Source organism: Scyliorhinus torazame, chromosome 21 (assembly GCF_047496885.1).
Source record: "Scyliorhinus torazame isolate Kashiwa2021f chromosome 21, sScyTor2.1, whole genome shotgun sequence".
Lineage (NCBI taxonomy): Eukaryota > Metazoa > Chordata > Chondrichthyes > Carcharhiniformes > Scyliorhinidae > Scyliorhinus > Scyliorhinus torazame.
The window spans coordinates 116,422,045-116,438,309 of record NC_092727.1 but is presented as its reverse complement, the minus strand read 5'-3'; the positions used below and the strand labels follow the sequence as shown (position 1 = coordinate 116,438,309).

Here is a 16,265-nt window from a genome sequence, read left to right as displayed (position 1 = left end):
TGACTGTTGTCATCGACCATCCTGTTTTTCTCCCCAGTTTTCACAACTACCACTTGGGCTCTCTAGGGGCTGTTGCTGGCCTCGATAATACCTTCCCGTAGCAGCCGCTGGACCTCAGACCTGATGAAAGTCCTGTGCTGGGTGCTGTAACGTCTGCTCCTGGTGGCGACGGGTTTGCAATCCGGGGTGAGGTTTGCAAACAGAGAAGGCGGGTCGACCTTAAGGGTCGTGAGACCGCAGACAGTAAGGGGTGGTAGGGGCCCGCCAAATTTCAGGGTTAGCCTCTGGAGGTTGCACTGGAAGTCCACTGGAAGATCTGGAGCTTCTGTACCTCTGAGGGTGGTTCTGTCACAGATCCGATGTATGCTTCAAAGCAAGCTTGGCGAAGGCCGACTTGGCATTGTCTGCTTGAGGGTGCAGCTGCAGGCGCTCCGGCTCGATGCGGAGATCCATTGTTGTAAAATCTCTGCGTAATAAATTGATGCACTATCAATTACGACGAGACGAGAGTAGAGAGTAATTGAGGCTTTATTACGCAGAGATGTGTAGCCTCCCACAGCTGCTGCCGAAATGGCTGCAGCTCGGAGAGCCCACACATTTATACTCCGCCTACTGGGCGGAGCCAGCAGGCAGGGATCTACCCCCGCACCTGTAGTACAGGGGCCTTACCATAATACCCCTCATATGCGGTCTATGCAATACAACAGTGGTGACTACCACACCCCCTGCAGGGCTAGGAATATGTGGCACTGCCGTGAAGGTCCACAGATCTGACGCCGGCGTGGGGGACATAGTCCCAATAACGGAGAATCCAGCCCCAGATCTCCATTAAGACTATTGGTATTGGATGCATCTGCTCCTGATTCAGGAATGAGAACTCACACTCCCCTCTAAGGCACGAGGATACATCTCTGCATCTAGATCATCATGGTTCACAGGCTCACTGCGAAAAAGCAGGTGTAACTCCCTCCCAGAAGGACAAACCAGTAAACCTGGAAAATATCTTGTATATCTTGTGAAAATGGAATTTCAGTTTGGACCAGTACCAGGAATTTGTGAAATTTTATCTGTTTTCTCTATCAGTTGGGGGCATTTACTAATCAGAAAGTGAGATGGCTTGAAGCTTACATGTCAACCAGACTACGAGGAACATGGCTTACATCCACCATATTCCCATTAACCGTTTGGGCGTCTACCACTGAGGATTCTGACCACATGCTCACAAAACCTCCCAAAATGTTGGAGGTGTCTGCACTGGACATTCAGCGAGATGGCTACACCATCATTTATTAAGTGTGACTATATGTAAATTGCTGACTGTACTTTCAAAATAACTGCACGGTTATTGGCTAATTAAAATCTTACTCCAGTTCGTCAAACTGTAAATCCTGGAGTATAACAGGTTTACCTTTGCAATGAAACCATTCTGGTGATTAATAAACCAAGGGAAAGAAAGCGATTTTCTTTTGGTGACCGTTATGCCCATCAAGGTAAAGGCAGTAGTTTTCAAACTTTTCAGTCTGTGTGTCTTCTCGGAAGCTAGCTGCACAGCCATAGACTGACAGGAAGAAGGAGTGGACCCGATCAAAGGGAGTCAAAGGAAAGTGAATTTTGCTGAGGGCAGACGGAATCACTCAGGATGTCAAGGCTCTTGGCATTGCAGGACCAGAGGCCTTCCAGTGTGAAAGCAGCAGCAGGATGTAATTGTAAGTAAGGGCGAGGATGCTTTGGAGGTTTTGTCCCTCTAACTTCTTAAAAGTTGAAATAAAAACTGGATTTTGCAGTTGGGCCAGCACTTGAAGGAGCCCCTCCCACATGACGGCCTGTGACTGTTGCTTGACTGTTAGCCAAATATCTGATAAGGAGAAATGTTCAAAGAAATGGAAAAATAAAACAAATTTTATAATGTCCTGGTGATTCTTTTTCCAGAGTTGCCCACGGCAATGACCTGGAAATTGATCTTCAATTCCTGGAGACTCCAGGACAATTCTGGAAGTTTGGCAACCCCAAACAAGCCTGATTGGCCTGTGACAGGTATCCCCAGCTACCGCACACCTCCTTATCCCGCGTCCCTGAAAAGAGATCAGGAGCAGGATTGATCTGGGGCACATTGGCCAGAGGTGCTATTTTTAGAACCCGCTTGCTTCCATTCCATGCAACGTCAAGGCCCAAGTACTCCCGGAATAACCATAGAGAAGGCCGGTTGTAGACTGCTGCTAGTCACTTGCATCAACTTTTACTAATGTCAATTTTTGGAGAACTTTCAACATCATCAAAGCAATGCTATCCATTTCACACATCAACCCATCCATCTAGAGACCCAGGATAATGTTGTGGGGATGCAGGTTCAAATCCCACTGCAATAGATCGTGTGAAACCATTGTCATAAAAACCCATCTGTTTCACTAACATCCTTGAGGGAAGGAAATCTGCCATCCTTAACTGGTCTGGCCTACATAGACATAGACATAGAATTTACAGTGCAGAAGGAGGCCATTTGGCCCATCGAGTCTGTACCAACACCCCACACCTCCACCCAATCCCCATAACCCAGCAACCACACCTAATCTTTTTGGACACTAAAGGCAATTTATCATGGCCAATCCACCTAACCTGCACATCTTTGGACTTTGGGGGGAAACCGGGGCACCCGGAGGAAACCCACGCAGACACGGGGAGAACGTACAGACTCCGCACGGACAGTGACCCAAGCCGGGAATTGAACCTGGGACCCTAGAGCTGTGAAGCAACTGTGCTAACCACTGTGCTAGTGTGCTGCCCACATGTGACTCTAGACCCACAGAAATGTGGTTGATGCTTAACTGCCTTCTGAAATGGCCCGGCAAGTCACTCAGTTCAAGAGCTGACCCACATCCCGTGACAGAATTAAGAAAAAAAAACTCCCTCAAGGGACTGGAGTGATATTGAAAAAAGATATACCCCAAATTTATATTTTGTGGGATCCTTGCATACGATGAAGGGAATAGACATCCATGCCACCAGGCCGGATCAAAATCTCCTCTCAAAGCTGAGATTAATTTTCCAACCTCAGCAGTGTTGGATAGACTTCTTACTGGCCATATTTTAGCGCTTTGTACCCAAACAACACGATCCTCTAAAAACTCTTCAATCAAGTCGCCAGCCACCAAATTCCGCTAACATCAGCTGAGGTCTTTGAAATCACGGGCGCGATTCAGCGACCCTTTGCTCCCGACACGGATCCGGGTGAATCGCGCGCGAGCCTCAAATTGGGCTCCACGCCATGCGGCAAACCTCGTGCTACTCTGCATCATACTTTGCATCAGTATTCACCAAAGAGAAGGAATTGGTAGATGTTGAGTCTGGAGAAGGGGGTGTAGATAGCCTGGGTCGCATTGTGATCCAAAAAGACGAGGTGTTGGGTGTCTTAAAAAATATTAAGGTAGATAAGGCCCCAGGGCCTGATGGGATCTACCCCAGAATACTGAAGGAGGCTGGAGAGGAAATTGCTGAGGCCTTGACAGAAATCTTTGGATCCTCGCTGTCTTCAGGGGATGTCCCGGAGGACTGGAGAATAGCCAATGTTGTTCCTCTGTTTAAGAAGGGTAGCAAGGATAATCCCGGGAACTACAGGCTGGTGAGCCTTACTTCAGTGGTAGGGAAATTACTGGAGAGAATTCTTCGAGACAGGATCTACTCCCATTTGGAAGCAAATGGACGTATTAGTGAGAGGCAGCACGGTTTTGTGAAGGGGAGGTCGTGTCTCACTAACTTGATAGAGTTTTTCGAGGAGGTCACTAAGATGATTGATGCAGGTAGGGCAGTAGATGTTGTCTATATGGACTTCAGTAAGGCCTTTGACAAGGTCCCTCATGGTAGACTAGTACAAAAGGTGAAGTCACAAGGGATCAGGGGTGAGCTGGCAAGGTGGATACAGAACTGGCTAGGCCATAGAAGGCAGAGAGTAGCAATGGAGGGATGCTTTTCTAATTGGAGGGCTGTGACCAGTGGTGTTCCACAGGGATCAGTGCTGGGACCTTTGCTCTTTGTAGTATATATAAATGATTTGGAGGAAAATGTAACTGGCCTGATTAGTAAGTTTGCAGACGACACAAAGGTTGGTGGAATTGTGGATAGCGATGAGGACTGTCGGAGGATACAGCAGGATTTAGATTGTCTGGAGACTTGGGCGGAGAGATGGCAGATGGAGTTTAATCCGGACAAATGTGAGGTAATGCATTTTGGAAAGTCTAATGCAGGTAGGGAATATACAGTGAATGGTAGAACCCTCAAGAGTATTGAAAGTCAAAGAGATCTAGGAGTACAGGTCCACAGGTCATTGAAAGGGGCAACACAGGTGGAGAAGGTAGTCAAGGAGGCATACGGCATGCTTGCCTTCATTGGCCGGGGCACTGAGTATAAGAATTGGCAAGTCATGTTGCAGCTGTATAGAACCTTAGTTAGGCCACACTTGGAGTATAGTGTTCAATTCTGGTCGCCACACTACCAGAAGGATGTGGAGGCTTTAGAGAGGGTGCAGAAGAGATTTACCAGAATGTTGCCTGGTATGAGGAGCGGTTGAATAAACTCGGTTTGTTCTCAGTGGAACGAAGGAGGTTGAGGGGAGACCTGATAGAGGTCTACAAAATTATGAGGGGCATAGACAGAGTGGATAGTCAGAGGCTTTTCCCCAGGGTAGAGGGGTCAATTACTAGGGGGCATAGGTTTAAGGTGAGAGGGGCAAGGTTTAGAGTAGATGTACGAGGCAAGTTTTTTACGCAGAGGGTAGTGGGTGCCTGGAACTCGCTACCGGAGGAGGTAGTGGAAGCAGGGACGATAGGGACATTTAAGGGGCATCTTGACAAATATATGAATAGGATGGGAATAGAAGGATACGGACCCAGGAAGTGTAGAAGATTGTAGTTTAGTCGGGCAGCATGGTCGGCACGGGCTTGGAGGGCCGAAGGGCCTGTTCCTGTGCTGTACATTTCTTTGTTCTTTGTTCTTTGTACTCACCCGACTCGCTCCGCCTTACAGCTCATTTTAGGACAGGTGTCAGAGGTAGGTTCTTTACTCAGAGAGTAGTAAGGGCGTGGAATGCCCTGCCTGTAAGAGTAGTGGACTCGCCAACACTAAGGGCATTCAAATGGTCATTGGATAGACATATGGATGATAAGGGAATAGTGTAGGTGGGCTTTAGAGTGGTTTCAAAGGTTGGCGCAACATCGAGGGCTGAAGGGCCTGCACTGCGCTGTAATGTTCTATGTTCTAAGTTCATTTAAATATCCGGACACCAGATTCACCCGACACCCGGGGCTCACCGGCCGCGCCTGGAAGACCTCGCCAGGGTGCAGCTTCGTACTGGCCACACAGTACCAGTCGTGACGGCACCTGGGGGGGGGGGGGGGGGGGGGGCTCCCAGGCCAGTGGAGACCCCTGGGTGGTGGGAGACAGGGCACCTCCCGGAGGTGAAAAACAACGACAGCTGCCGAATAACATACTGCTAATTGCGCCCTTCAGTGACCTTTAACCTGAGTCCGCTGAATTACGCCCATGTTGAAGGTAGAACTGAAGAAAACAACAATTGGTGCCTGGCAGAAAACCTCATTTCAGGTTCACGTCATCCAGAACCGGTTACATCCTCTGTCCCCTGGGTCAGAGCTCCCAGTGTCACCCCTCAAACCTGTGGGTCGGGGGTGCGGTCGCCCCCCCCCTATATGAACTTATAGACCACTGTACAATTCAGACGCCGGATAAAAAAAAACAGATAATCATTATTTTTCTCTCTCTGCAGTTTATGTGCCTTAAAGGTGAAAAAAGTATAGACTACAAGAGCACTTACTGTGTTGAAGTTGGGAAATAATCCCACGGGGGAGGGGGTGTTTAGTCGAAAAGGTAGTAAGTGTTTCATATCGAGGGCAGGTTGCATGGCTCTTCCTTGCAGCTGCAGAGATGCTAAAAGATGACTGTTCTGCCCTGTGGAACCTGAAGAAAGACAGAAGGAAGATAAAGTCATTCATTACAATTGCCATGCTAACTGTTCAAAGCTTATAAAACCCACATACCGCAAATGACACTCCTCCAGCAGCATATTTAAAACGTTTGCTCTGTATTTAGCATGTTGACATAAAGGTTTGCTGCAGATGTCAATGCTAGCTGAGCCTTCCCTTTTGTAAGTATGGCACGAGTTGTTTGAAGCACACATCTAGGACGAGGGGAATTTTCTGATGGGGTTTACGGTTCCTGACCTTCAAGTGAAAGCGGTCATCTGTTTATATAAGTGTGAAAAACATGGTGGCCAGATCTTTGAAGCCAGGACACCTTCCACATTGTTCCTTCATACTAACCCACCCCGAGAACCTCATCCTAATAGACATGGGTCATGCTGAACCTGGAGAGAGAAGGCCTGATTCTAACCCGAAGCAGGAACTGCACGTGTGGTGGGCTTTTATTCGCCGTGAGCTAGGACCAACACAACAGCCACTAGTGCTCAGGTAAATGGCAGGGTGGTCATTCTGAGAGGGTCTTCTGATCAAGAGGCTGGTGTGATGTTCCTTGTATAGTTCTCCAAGATTGCTAAAAGTCGTAGTGTTGACAAAGAACATCAAGCTATGTATTTAAAACAAAGCTAGTTTATTTACACTACTTTAAATGGTTCGCACACTCTACTAAGTAATAGCTAATAAAGCAACAATATTAAATCTATGGTACAGTAATTTATAATGTATTTTTAATACAACTAACACTCTATCTCAACCTCTCACTATTCTTCTCCTTAACCTTCTCCCAGAATGCTTGGAGACGCAGCCTTTTATAAGACTACTCAGTGATGCCATCTAGTGTTGAGATACATGAACATCATCTTGTTAACCCTTTACACTCCTTAGATTATACATATCATTACAGCTGGCACCGAGGCAGGGGGAAGAACTAAATCTTCCTCGTGGGTCCACGAGGAACAATCCCACTCCTCCTGGCCTTGTGAGGGAAGTAAAGAGAATGAACTGCTTGGTTTTCCTCTGACTTTGGCTCCTCTCCCTACAAACTTCAAAGGTAGAAAAGATACAACTACATCCCCTCAGGCCAGGAGTTAAAGTAGCATTTGGGTCCCAACTGCCTGGTCAGCAGGTAAACCTTCCAGTTGATTTTACCATCTGGTTCACTGCGCAGATTAGGTTACAATCGACAACAACAGCTTTATTTATATAGCGCTTTCAACCGAGAAATACTTTACAAGCTGCTCACAGGCATGTACAATTTGACACAGAACCACCTAATGAGATGATCAAAAGCTTAATTAAAGAAGTAGGTTTCAAGACGGATCTTAAGGGAGGAGAGCAATTTGGCAGCTGAAGTCATGGCCACCAGTTGGTGGTGCGTGGTGCAATTAAAATTGTGGATGCTGAAGAAGCCAAAGTTGGAGGAGTGCAGATATCTCAGTGACTTGTAGGTCAGAGGAGACCAAAGATATAAGGAGGGTCTAAGCCATGGAGGTATTTGAAAACAAGGATGTAACTTTAAAATCAAGTTGTTGCTTAATGAGGAAACATTGCAGGTCAGCGAGTCTATTCTTTCACCTTACAGGTGCTAGATAAATGCAAGCTGTTGTTGTTTTTGGGAGATGTGATAACATTGGATATAAACAAAACTTCTTCCCCCATTTAGGCAGTGTGTTTCCTCTAGTGCCTCGCTCACTAAACCAATTTTTATGTGGAACCCAAACAAAGAATTAGCTAATTACTGTCTCAAAGCTAAGTTCAAGCAAGTTCCTAAGTGAACCTCCACATAGGATAACAATCAGAATTGTTGATCCTGGCTGTTTGCCTCCCTACTGCCCCCTTTAACGAAAGCCCAGTGATATTAAGGTCAGTGTAGCGTCATTGTTGTCTGGTAGACTCAGATCGATTCATTCAGCATCAACCAAGTTTTAGACCCAAGATCTTCCCTTGACCCAATACTGGGGAACAATTTTACCAACAGAGGCACTGACAATGACCTTATCTGCAATTTTAATCAGCAACACCAGGACATGTGATCACACACGTTCACAACTGGCATTCGATACTTTACACTTCAGTTGGTATGCAGGGCGTCGAATACATTTCGGCATTATTTGAAGCCATTAAATGCAACACTTACTGCTTGGCCTGATCCCGATATGAAATAATTTTAACAAGAAGTTACACAATCCTTTTTAAAAAAAAAACCCACACTGATCATAAAGCGAGCACTTCAGACAGGGAGGCGCCATGCATTTTCCTGCAGTTTAGACAGGTCAGATAATATATGATGTCTCGGTTGTTCCGGCCCACACTGGATTGGATTGGATTGGGTTGGATTTGTTTATTGTCACGTGTACCGAGGTACAGTGAAAAGTAATTTTCTGCGAGCAGCTCAACAGATCATTAAGTACATGAGAAGAAAAGGGAATAAAAGAAAATACATAATAGGGCAACACAACATATACAATATAACTACATAAGCACTGGCATCGGATGAAGCATACAGGGTGTAGTGTTAATGAAGTCAGTCCATAAGGGGGTCATTTAGGAGTCTGGTAACTGTGGGGAAGAAGCTGTTTTTGAGTCTGTTCGTGCGTGTTCTCAGACTTCTGTATCTCCTGCCCGATGGAAGAAGTTGGAAGAGTGAGTAAGCCGGGTGGGAGGGGTCTTTGATTATACTGCCCGCTTTCCCCAGGCAGCGGGAGGTGTAGATGGAGTCAATGGATGGGAGGCAGGTTTGTGTGATGGACTTGGGCGGTGTTCACTCTGAAGTTTCTTGCGGTCCTGGGCCGAGCAGTTGCCATACCAGGCTGTGATGCAGCCCGATAGGATGCTTTCTATGGTGCATCTGTAAAAGTTGGTAAGAGTCAATGTGGACATGCCGACTTTCCTTAGTTTCCTGAGGAAGTATAGGCGCTGTTGTGCTTTCTTGGTGGTAGCGTTGATGTGGGTGGACCAGGACAGATTTTTGGAGATGTGCACCCCTAGGAATTTGAAACTGCTAACCATCTCTACCTCGGCCCCGTTGATGCTGACAGGGGTGTGTACAGTACTTTGCTTCCTGAAGTCAATTACCAGCTCTTTAGTTTTGCTGGCATTGAGGGAGAGATTGTTGTCGCTACACCACTCCACTAGGTTCTCCATCTCCCTCCTGTATTCCGACTCATCGTTATTCGAGATCCGGCCCACTATGGTCGTATCATCAGCAAACTTGTAGATGGAGTTGGAACCAAGTTTTGCCATGCAGTCTTGTGTGTACAGGGAGTAGAGTAGGGGGCTAAGTACGCAGCCTTGCGGGGCGCCGGTGTTGAGGACTATTGTGGAGGAGGTGTTGTTGTTCATTCTTACTGATTGTGGTCTGTTGGTCAGAAAATCGAGGATCCAGTTGCAGAGTGGGGAGCCAAGTCCAAGGTTTTGGAGCTTTGATATGAACTTGGCTGGGATTATGGTGTTGAAGGCGGAGCTGTAGTCAATAAATACGAGTCTAATGTAGGAGTCCTTGTTTTCGAGATGCTCTAGCGATGAGTGTAGGGCCAGGGAAATGGTGTCTGATGTGGACCGGTTGCAGCGGTATGCGAATTGCAGTGGATCAAGGCGTTCTGGGAGTATGGAGGTGATGCGCTTCATGATCAACCTCTCGAAGCACTTCATTACGACTGAAGTCAGGGCCACTGGTCGGTAGACATTGAGCCACGTTGCCTGGTTCTTCTTTGGTACCGGTATGATGGTGGTCTTCTTGAAGCAGATGGGGACCTCGGAGTGGAGTAGGGACAGGTTAAAGATGTCTGTGAATACCTCTGCCAGCTGGTCCGCGCAGGCTCTGAGTGCACGACCAGGGATCCCGCCTGGGCCCGTCGCCTCCCGAGGGTTCACTTTCAGGAAGGCCAATCTGACTTCGGAAGCTGTGATGGTGGGTATGGGTGAATTATGGGCTGCTGGGGCACTCGCCAGCAGATTATTGGTTACCTGCTCGAACCGAGCATAGAGTGCATTGAGTTCATCGGGGAGGGGTGCGCTGCTGCCAGAGATACTGTTCGGCTTCGCTTTGTAGCCCGTTATGTTGTTTAGTCCTTGCCACAACCGGCAAGAGTCTGTCTGTGACTCTAGCTTGGTTTGATATTCTCTCTTGGCATTCCGGATGGCTTTGCGGAGGTCGTACCTGGATTTCTTGTATAGGTCAGGGTCGTCTGCCTTGAACGCCTCAGATCTGTCCTTCAGTAGGGAGTCAATCTCGCGATTGAGCCATGGTTTCCGGTTGGGGAACGCACGTACTGCTTTCTTGGGCACGCAGTCGTCCACACATTTGCTGATTAAGTCTGTGACGGTGGTGGCATACTCATTTAAGTTGGTCGCTGAGTTCTTAAATATGGACCAGTCCACTGTCTCTAATCAGTCACGTAAGAACTGGGAACACATAATGGGAAATTCCCCACTTCCAGCCCATAAGATTTCAGTCATTAAGTTAATGCTCTGAAAGTCACAGGCTGGGGTGTACAACCCCCCCATATCTGCTCACCAAGAATACTCGCAGCGCCGAGAAACACAAGGCGACTCTCCTTTGATATGGAGCCTCAGCGGGGAACGCACGGTCGAGGCTGCACATGGCTCCGTTTTGTGCACTCAGCTCGCCGGAACTCCTCAATGTAGCGAGCAATCGGGATGCCATTTTTAAATAGTATCCAATCTCCAAGGCCCCTGAAACGACCCCTGATGAATGAAAATGAAAATCGCTGATTGTCACAAGTAGGCTTCAAATGAAGCTACTGTGAAAAGCTCCTAGTCTCCACATTCCGGCGCCTGTTCGGGGAGGCTGGTACAGGAATTGAACCGTGCTGCTGGCCTGCCTTGATCTGCTCTAAAAGCCAGTGATTTAGTCCTTTGCTAAACTAGCCCCTGATCCCCCACCCCCCAAACCGCTATGGGATGGTCCCGGCCCCCCCATCACCCGCGCAGGGTGCCCAGTGTGATCTCACCCGCACAACAAATGTCAGCCTGGCATCTTGGCAGTGCCAACCTTGCAGTTCCCCAGCCAGCTGGCAGTGCCACATAGGCACCATGGCAATGCATGGCTGCACCCAGGTGGCACTGCTAAGTACCAGGCTGGAAGTGCCAGTGTGCATGGGTGGCACCAGCAGTATAAATGTACCATCCTGCGGAAAGGACATGCATTTGGGGGCCTCCAGTCCCCTGGGAGACCGAGACCCCCACAAGTGCCGTTCCATCTGATTTCCATTATTGGAGACCAGTACCGAATTTCACTTGCCCGAGGACTCTGATGGAGTACGGTCTCACGTCTCTGGTACCTTGGGAACTGCACATCACAGTGAGACTAGCTGTCTCGCTTTAATATACACATTTGCCAAAACGTGATCCCGCCCACAATGGGCAGGATTCGCATCGTAATGTCTCGCGAGATTCCTTTAGATCTCGCGATGTGTTGCATGCCAGGTAAATCCCGGGAGCGGGATCCCCCGATTTTTATCGGCCTTGCTGTGCCACCGAGAGCTGCTTTTCAGGCGCGGTGTGGTCATTAAATCACGCCCTAAATATTCCAGTCACTGTATCAAGCTTTATGGAACATCTGAAATAGCCAAGCACAAAACAGAACAAAAAACCCAGCTTCATATCATACAAATGACGAAACCTGCTATTTCCACCCACTGGCATTGTCAAAATATTCAGATCTTTCACAAAAAATGGATATTTTCTTACTTTGATTGCTCTAGATTTGAGGATGGAGCAATTAAAAGTGAACGTCTGATTCTTACCTTATTCCTCTTGAATGGACAAAAAAGGGCTTTCCAGTACTTAATGTGTGCGATCCAGATGGTTTAGCATTCCACATGTTTTTAAATTTCTACCCTCTCGATTTAGTCTTGTCTACTGAATGAAGAAATGAATAGAGTACAGTGCTCAGTGATTTGGCAAATCAGCCAGAGCCCATGTGCACAAAAGGCACTTGTGCAAATAGCTGTGCGTAGCTGCCAAAAACCCAATGGGAATGGGCTTTATTCATAACCCATGCCCTCCACCAAACATTACTGGCACCAGAGGAGAGTCTGATTAACAGTGATTACCTGCACACAGCTGTATCTATGTGCTACATATTCCTTGTTTATTGTTGGCCTGAAGAAACTGAAATTGACTATTAAATGCAGAAGTTTGACCTTTATGAAATGAATATGACCACTTTGTACAAAGAGTATTTTTTTTACTCTATCCAATATTAAAGGGGAACTACTCCAGAAGGAAGGTAATTATACGGAGGAGCTAGACATAGCTTTCAATGCAATGGTAGAGTCGATGATACTTTAGCAATTGTTATTATTACATCATGATGATGAAGACAGAAAGCAATGCTAGCAAGTTACACAGCGGACGTGCTCCTCTTAAGGTCAGTCGATGATTATAGGCTGAATGGATAGAAATTAAAATTAGAAAGTGGTTCAGTGACAACACTCTTCTTTATAAGTATTGTGTTTTAACTTGTTTAAATGCATGATCTGACGCAGCCACAGCCAGGACAACATTCAGGTTTGGATTGAAAAGGGGCAAGTAAAATTCATGCCACATTAGTGACAGGCAATGACCATTAACCCTTCTAACCTTTGCATTCAATGACATTACCATCCCCCATTATCAACATTCTGGGGCTCCCACCCCCCCACCCCCCCACTCTTGTTCGCACTAGGGATCGACCCCTGGCGATAGCCCTGCGGGACGCAAAATGTTGGAAGGGAATCCGGAGAGGAGACAGAGAGCACAGAGTCTCACTCTACGCAGATGACCTGCTCCTCTATGTCTCGAAGCCACAGGAGGGACTGAAGGCAATACTGCAAATACTGAAAGAGTTTGGAACCTTCTCGGGCTACAAACCTAACCTGGGCAAAAGCGAGACATTCGGAGTGAATCCAAAAGGGGGAGGGACAGAGCTGAAGGGGCTCCCGTTCAAAACGGCCCAGAGCATATTCCGTTACCTGGGGATCTAAATAGCCAGAGACTGGACACAGATCCACAAGTGGAACCTGACCAGCCTGGTGGAGGAAGTAAGAAAAGACCTTCAAAGGTGGGGCTCACTCCCACTCTCCCTGACGGGGAGAGTGCAGACGATCAAGATGAACGTACTCCCAAGGTTCCTCTTCCTGTTTCGATCCATCCTGATCTTCATCCACAAGGACAGTCTAATCATGGCTTTTGTGTGTGGGGGGGGGTAAGAACCTGAGAATTCCTAAACCGACACTGCAAAGAGGGAACATCACAGGGTGGCTTGGCTCTACCGAACCTACAATACTACCACTGGGCAGCAACGGCAGAAAGAGTGAGGGGATGGGTACAAAAACCCGACACAGATTGGGTACAAATGGAGGAGGCATCCTGTAAAGGAACAACCCTCTGGGTCCTGGCCACAGCAACACTCCCATTCTCCTCAACAAGATACACAACGAGCCCAGTGATAGCGGCCACGCTGAGAAGGTGGACCCAGTTGAGACAGCACTTCGGGATAACCAAAATGTCCCTTATGGCCCCCATCTGCGGCAATCACAGATTCCCCCCAGCCCTGCTAGATACCACCTTCAAAAGATGGAGGCGGGACGAGGACACACTAACGGTCGGGGACTTCTACGTAGGGCGCAGACTGACGACACTAGACGAACTGACGAGGAAGTGGAAACGAGCAAAAGGAGAGGAATTGAGAAATAAAGCACTTCCTCCGCAAAGAGACAGTAGGGTACCGCAGGGCCCCAGAAAGCACACTACTAGAGGACCTAATAAGCACAAGCAGCGAGAAGGGGGGGCTATGTGGGAAAATATACGGACAGCTACTGGACAGAGCCCGGACTCCACTGGACGGGACCAGACAAAAATGGGAGGACGAACTGTGCGGTAGGATGAGGACTCTGGAATGAAGCACTGAGCAGGGTGAACTCCACCTCCTCCTGCGCAAGGCTAAGCCTAATGCAGCTCAAAGTGGTGCACAGAGCGCACCTGACCAGAACCCGAATGAGCAGGTTCTTCCCAGAGGTGGAGGACAAATGTGAGCGGTGCCAGAGGGGCCCGGCCAACCACACCCACATGTTTTGGGCTTGCCCCAAGCTTGCTGGGTTCTGGACAGCCTTCTCCGAGGCAATGTCCAGGGTTGTGGGGGTGAGGGTGAAGCCATGCCCAATAGTGGCAATCTTCGGGGTATCGGAGCAGCCAGAACTACACATGGGGAAGGGGGCCAACGCCCTTGCTTTCGCTTCCCTAATCGCACGCCGGAGAATCCTGCTCGGCTGGTGATCGGCAGGACGACCCACAGCTGCAGACTGGCTCGCTGACCTCTCGGAATTTCTCCACCTGGAGAAGATTAAGTTCACCATCCGAGGGTCAGAGGAAGGCTTCCTGGATACTTGGGGGCAGTTTGTCGGGCTGTTCCAAAACCTGTCCAAGGCCAGCAACGAGGAGTAAGCCAGGTTAAAAAAAGATAGATGGGGAACCAAAGGACTGCGCAACCTGGGGGGGGGGGGGGGGGGGGGGATATCATAGACCGATCCAAAGGGCAACAAGATGTACATACAGTTAGTTAAATGAAGGACAAAACAAACCTCTCTGTAAAATAAAGCAAATTAGCGCGAGCAAGAAAAATGTAATATGTATAAGCAACAACTGTTTATAAATTTGAGAAAAGCCAATAAAAAGATTTTCAAAAAAAATAAATTCCGGGGCTTCCCATTAACAAGAAACGGAACTGTACTAGCAATTTAAATACTGTGGCTGCGGAGGCGGCACAGTGAAGCAGTGGTCAGCACTGCTGCCTCACGGCGTCAAGGACTGGGTTCGATCCTGGTCCCGGGTCACTGTCTGTGTGGAGTTTGCACATTCTCCCTGTGCTTGTGTGGGCCTCACCCCCACAACCCAATGATGTGCAGGATAGGTGAATTGGCCACGCAAAACTTCCCCCTTAATTGAAAAATTAAAAGAAATATACCGTGGCTATGAGAGCAGGTCAGAGTAACTCACCTCCTGGCTCCTCAAAGCCTGTCCACAATGTACAACAGCCAAGTCAGGAGTTTGATGGAATACTCTCCACTTGCCTCGTTGCGCTCCAACAACACCCAAGAAGCTGCTCACTATCCTGTCCACAACACAGCACACTTGATTGACATTCCATCCACCACTTTAAAAATTCACTCCCTCCACCACTGATGCACAGTGGCAGCACTGTGTGACATCTCCAAAGTACACTGCAGCATCTCACCAAGGCTCTTCAACAGTGCGTTCCAAACCCGCAACCTCTACCATCGAGAAGAACAAGGGCAGCAGATCCAAGGAACATTATCACCTGGAGGTTCCTCTCCATCCTTTTCAAAAAATAAATTTAGAGTACCCAATTCATTTATTTTTTCAATTAAAGGGGCAATTTAGCATGGCCAATCCACTTAGCCTGCACATCTTTGGGTTGTGGGGGCGAAACCCACGCAAACACGATGAGAATGTGCAAACTCCACACGGACAGTGACCCAGAGCCAGGATCGAACCTGGGACTTCGGCGCCGTGAGGTATCAGGGCTAACCCACTGCGCCACCATGCTGCCCAGTCACACACCATCCTGACTTGGAAATATATTGCCGTTCCTGCATTGTCACTGGGTCAAAATCCTGGCAAGCCCTTCCTAACAGCACCGTGTGTGCACCTACACAGCATGAACAGCAGCAGTTCAAGAAGGTAACTCATTACCACCTTCTCAAGGGCAATTAGGGATGGGCAATAAATGGTGGCCTATCCAGCCACACCTACACAAATAAATGTGAATGAATAAATAAAAATAATGCAATGTTGATAGAACATCACATTGATGGAGGTTCCATTGTTTGGATGTGACTTTCTCTGCTTATTTAGGTGGTTGTAAAAGGTTTTAAGGCTATGAATTCTCCAATTGTCCTGACCAACATTCGTCCCTCTACCATACCGCTGAACTGATTATTTATCTCATTGTTATTTGTGGAATCCCACTGTGTTGAACTGTAGTTTCTACAAATACCTCAGCAGATCTCTTTCAATTTAACATTTTGCCTGAATATTCCCCTATTTTTTCTTCTAATTTTGCACTGACTTCTAATTGACTGTTATTCAAATTTTCATCCACCGCTATTTTGCCCACTTGCCCACTATTCAACTCATTCTGCAGTCTCTCGGTTGCCTCGTCAGATTTGACAATGGCGCATAACTCTGAGCAAAATGGCCACCTGAGAGGGAGAATCAATTGTTTGATTCAATCAAGAAACAAAGGCAGAGGGCAATTAA

General features: G+C 47.7%; 1 protein-coding gene across 5 annotated transcripts in view; it reads right to left on the bottom strand.

The window, feature by feature from the left end:
* Nucleotides 1–16,265, bottom strand: part of znf385c (zinc finger protein 385C) — a 520,410-nt gene that overhangs the window by 125,066 nt on the left and 379,079 nt on the right. For all 5 annotated transcript variants that reach the window (XM_072487338.1, XM_072487339.1, XM_072487340.1 and 2 more), the window contains exon 2: nucleotides 5,822–5,964. In XM_072487338.1, coding sequence (XP_072343439.1) covers nucleotides 5,822–5,964 — 143 coding nt within the window. The remainder of the gene's footprint in view (nucleotides 1–5,821; nucleotides 5,965–16,265) is intronic.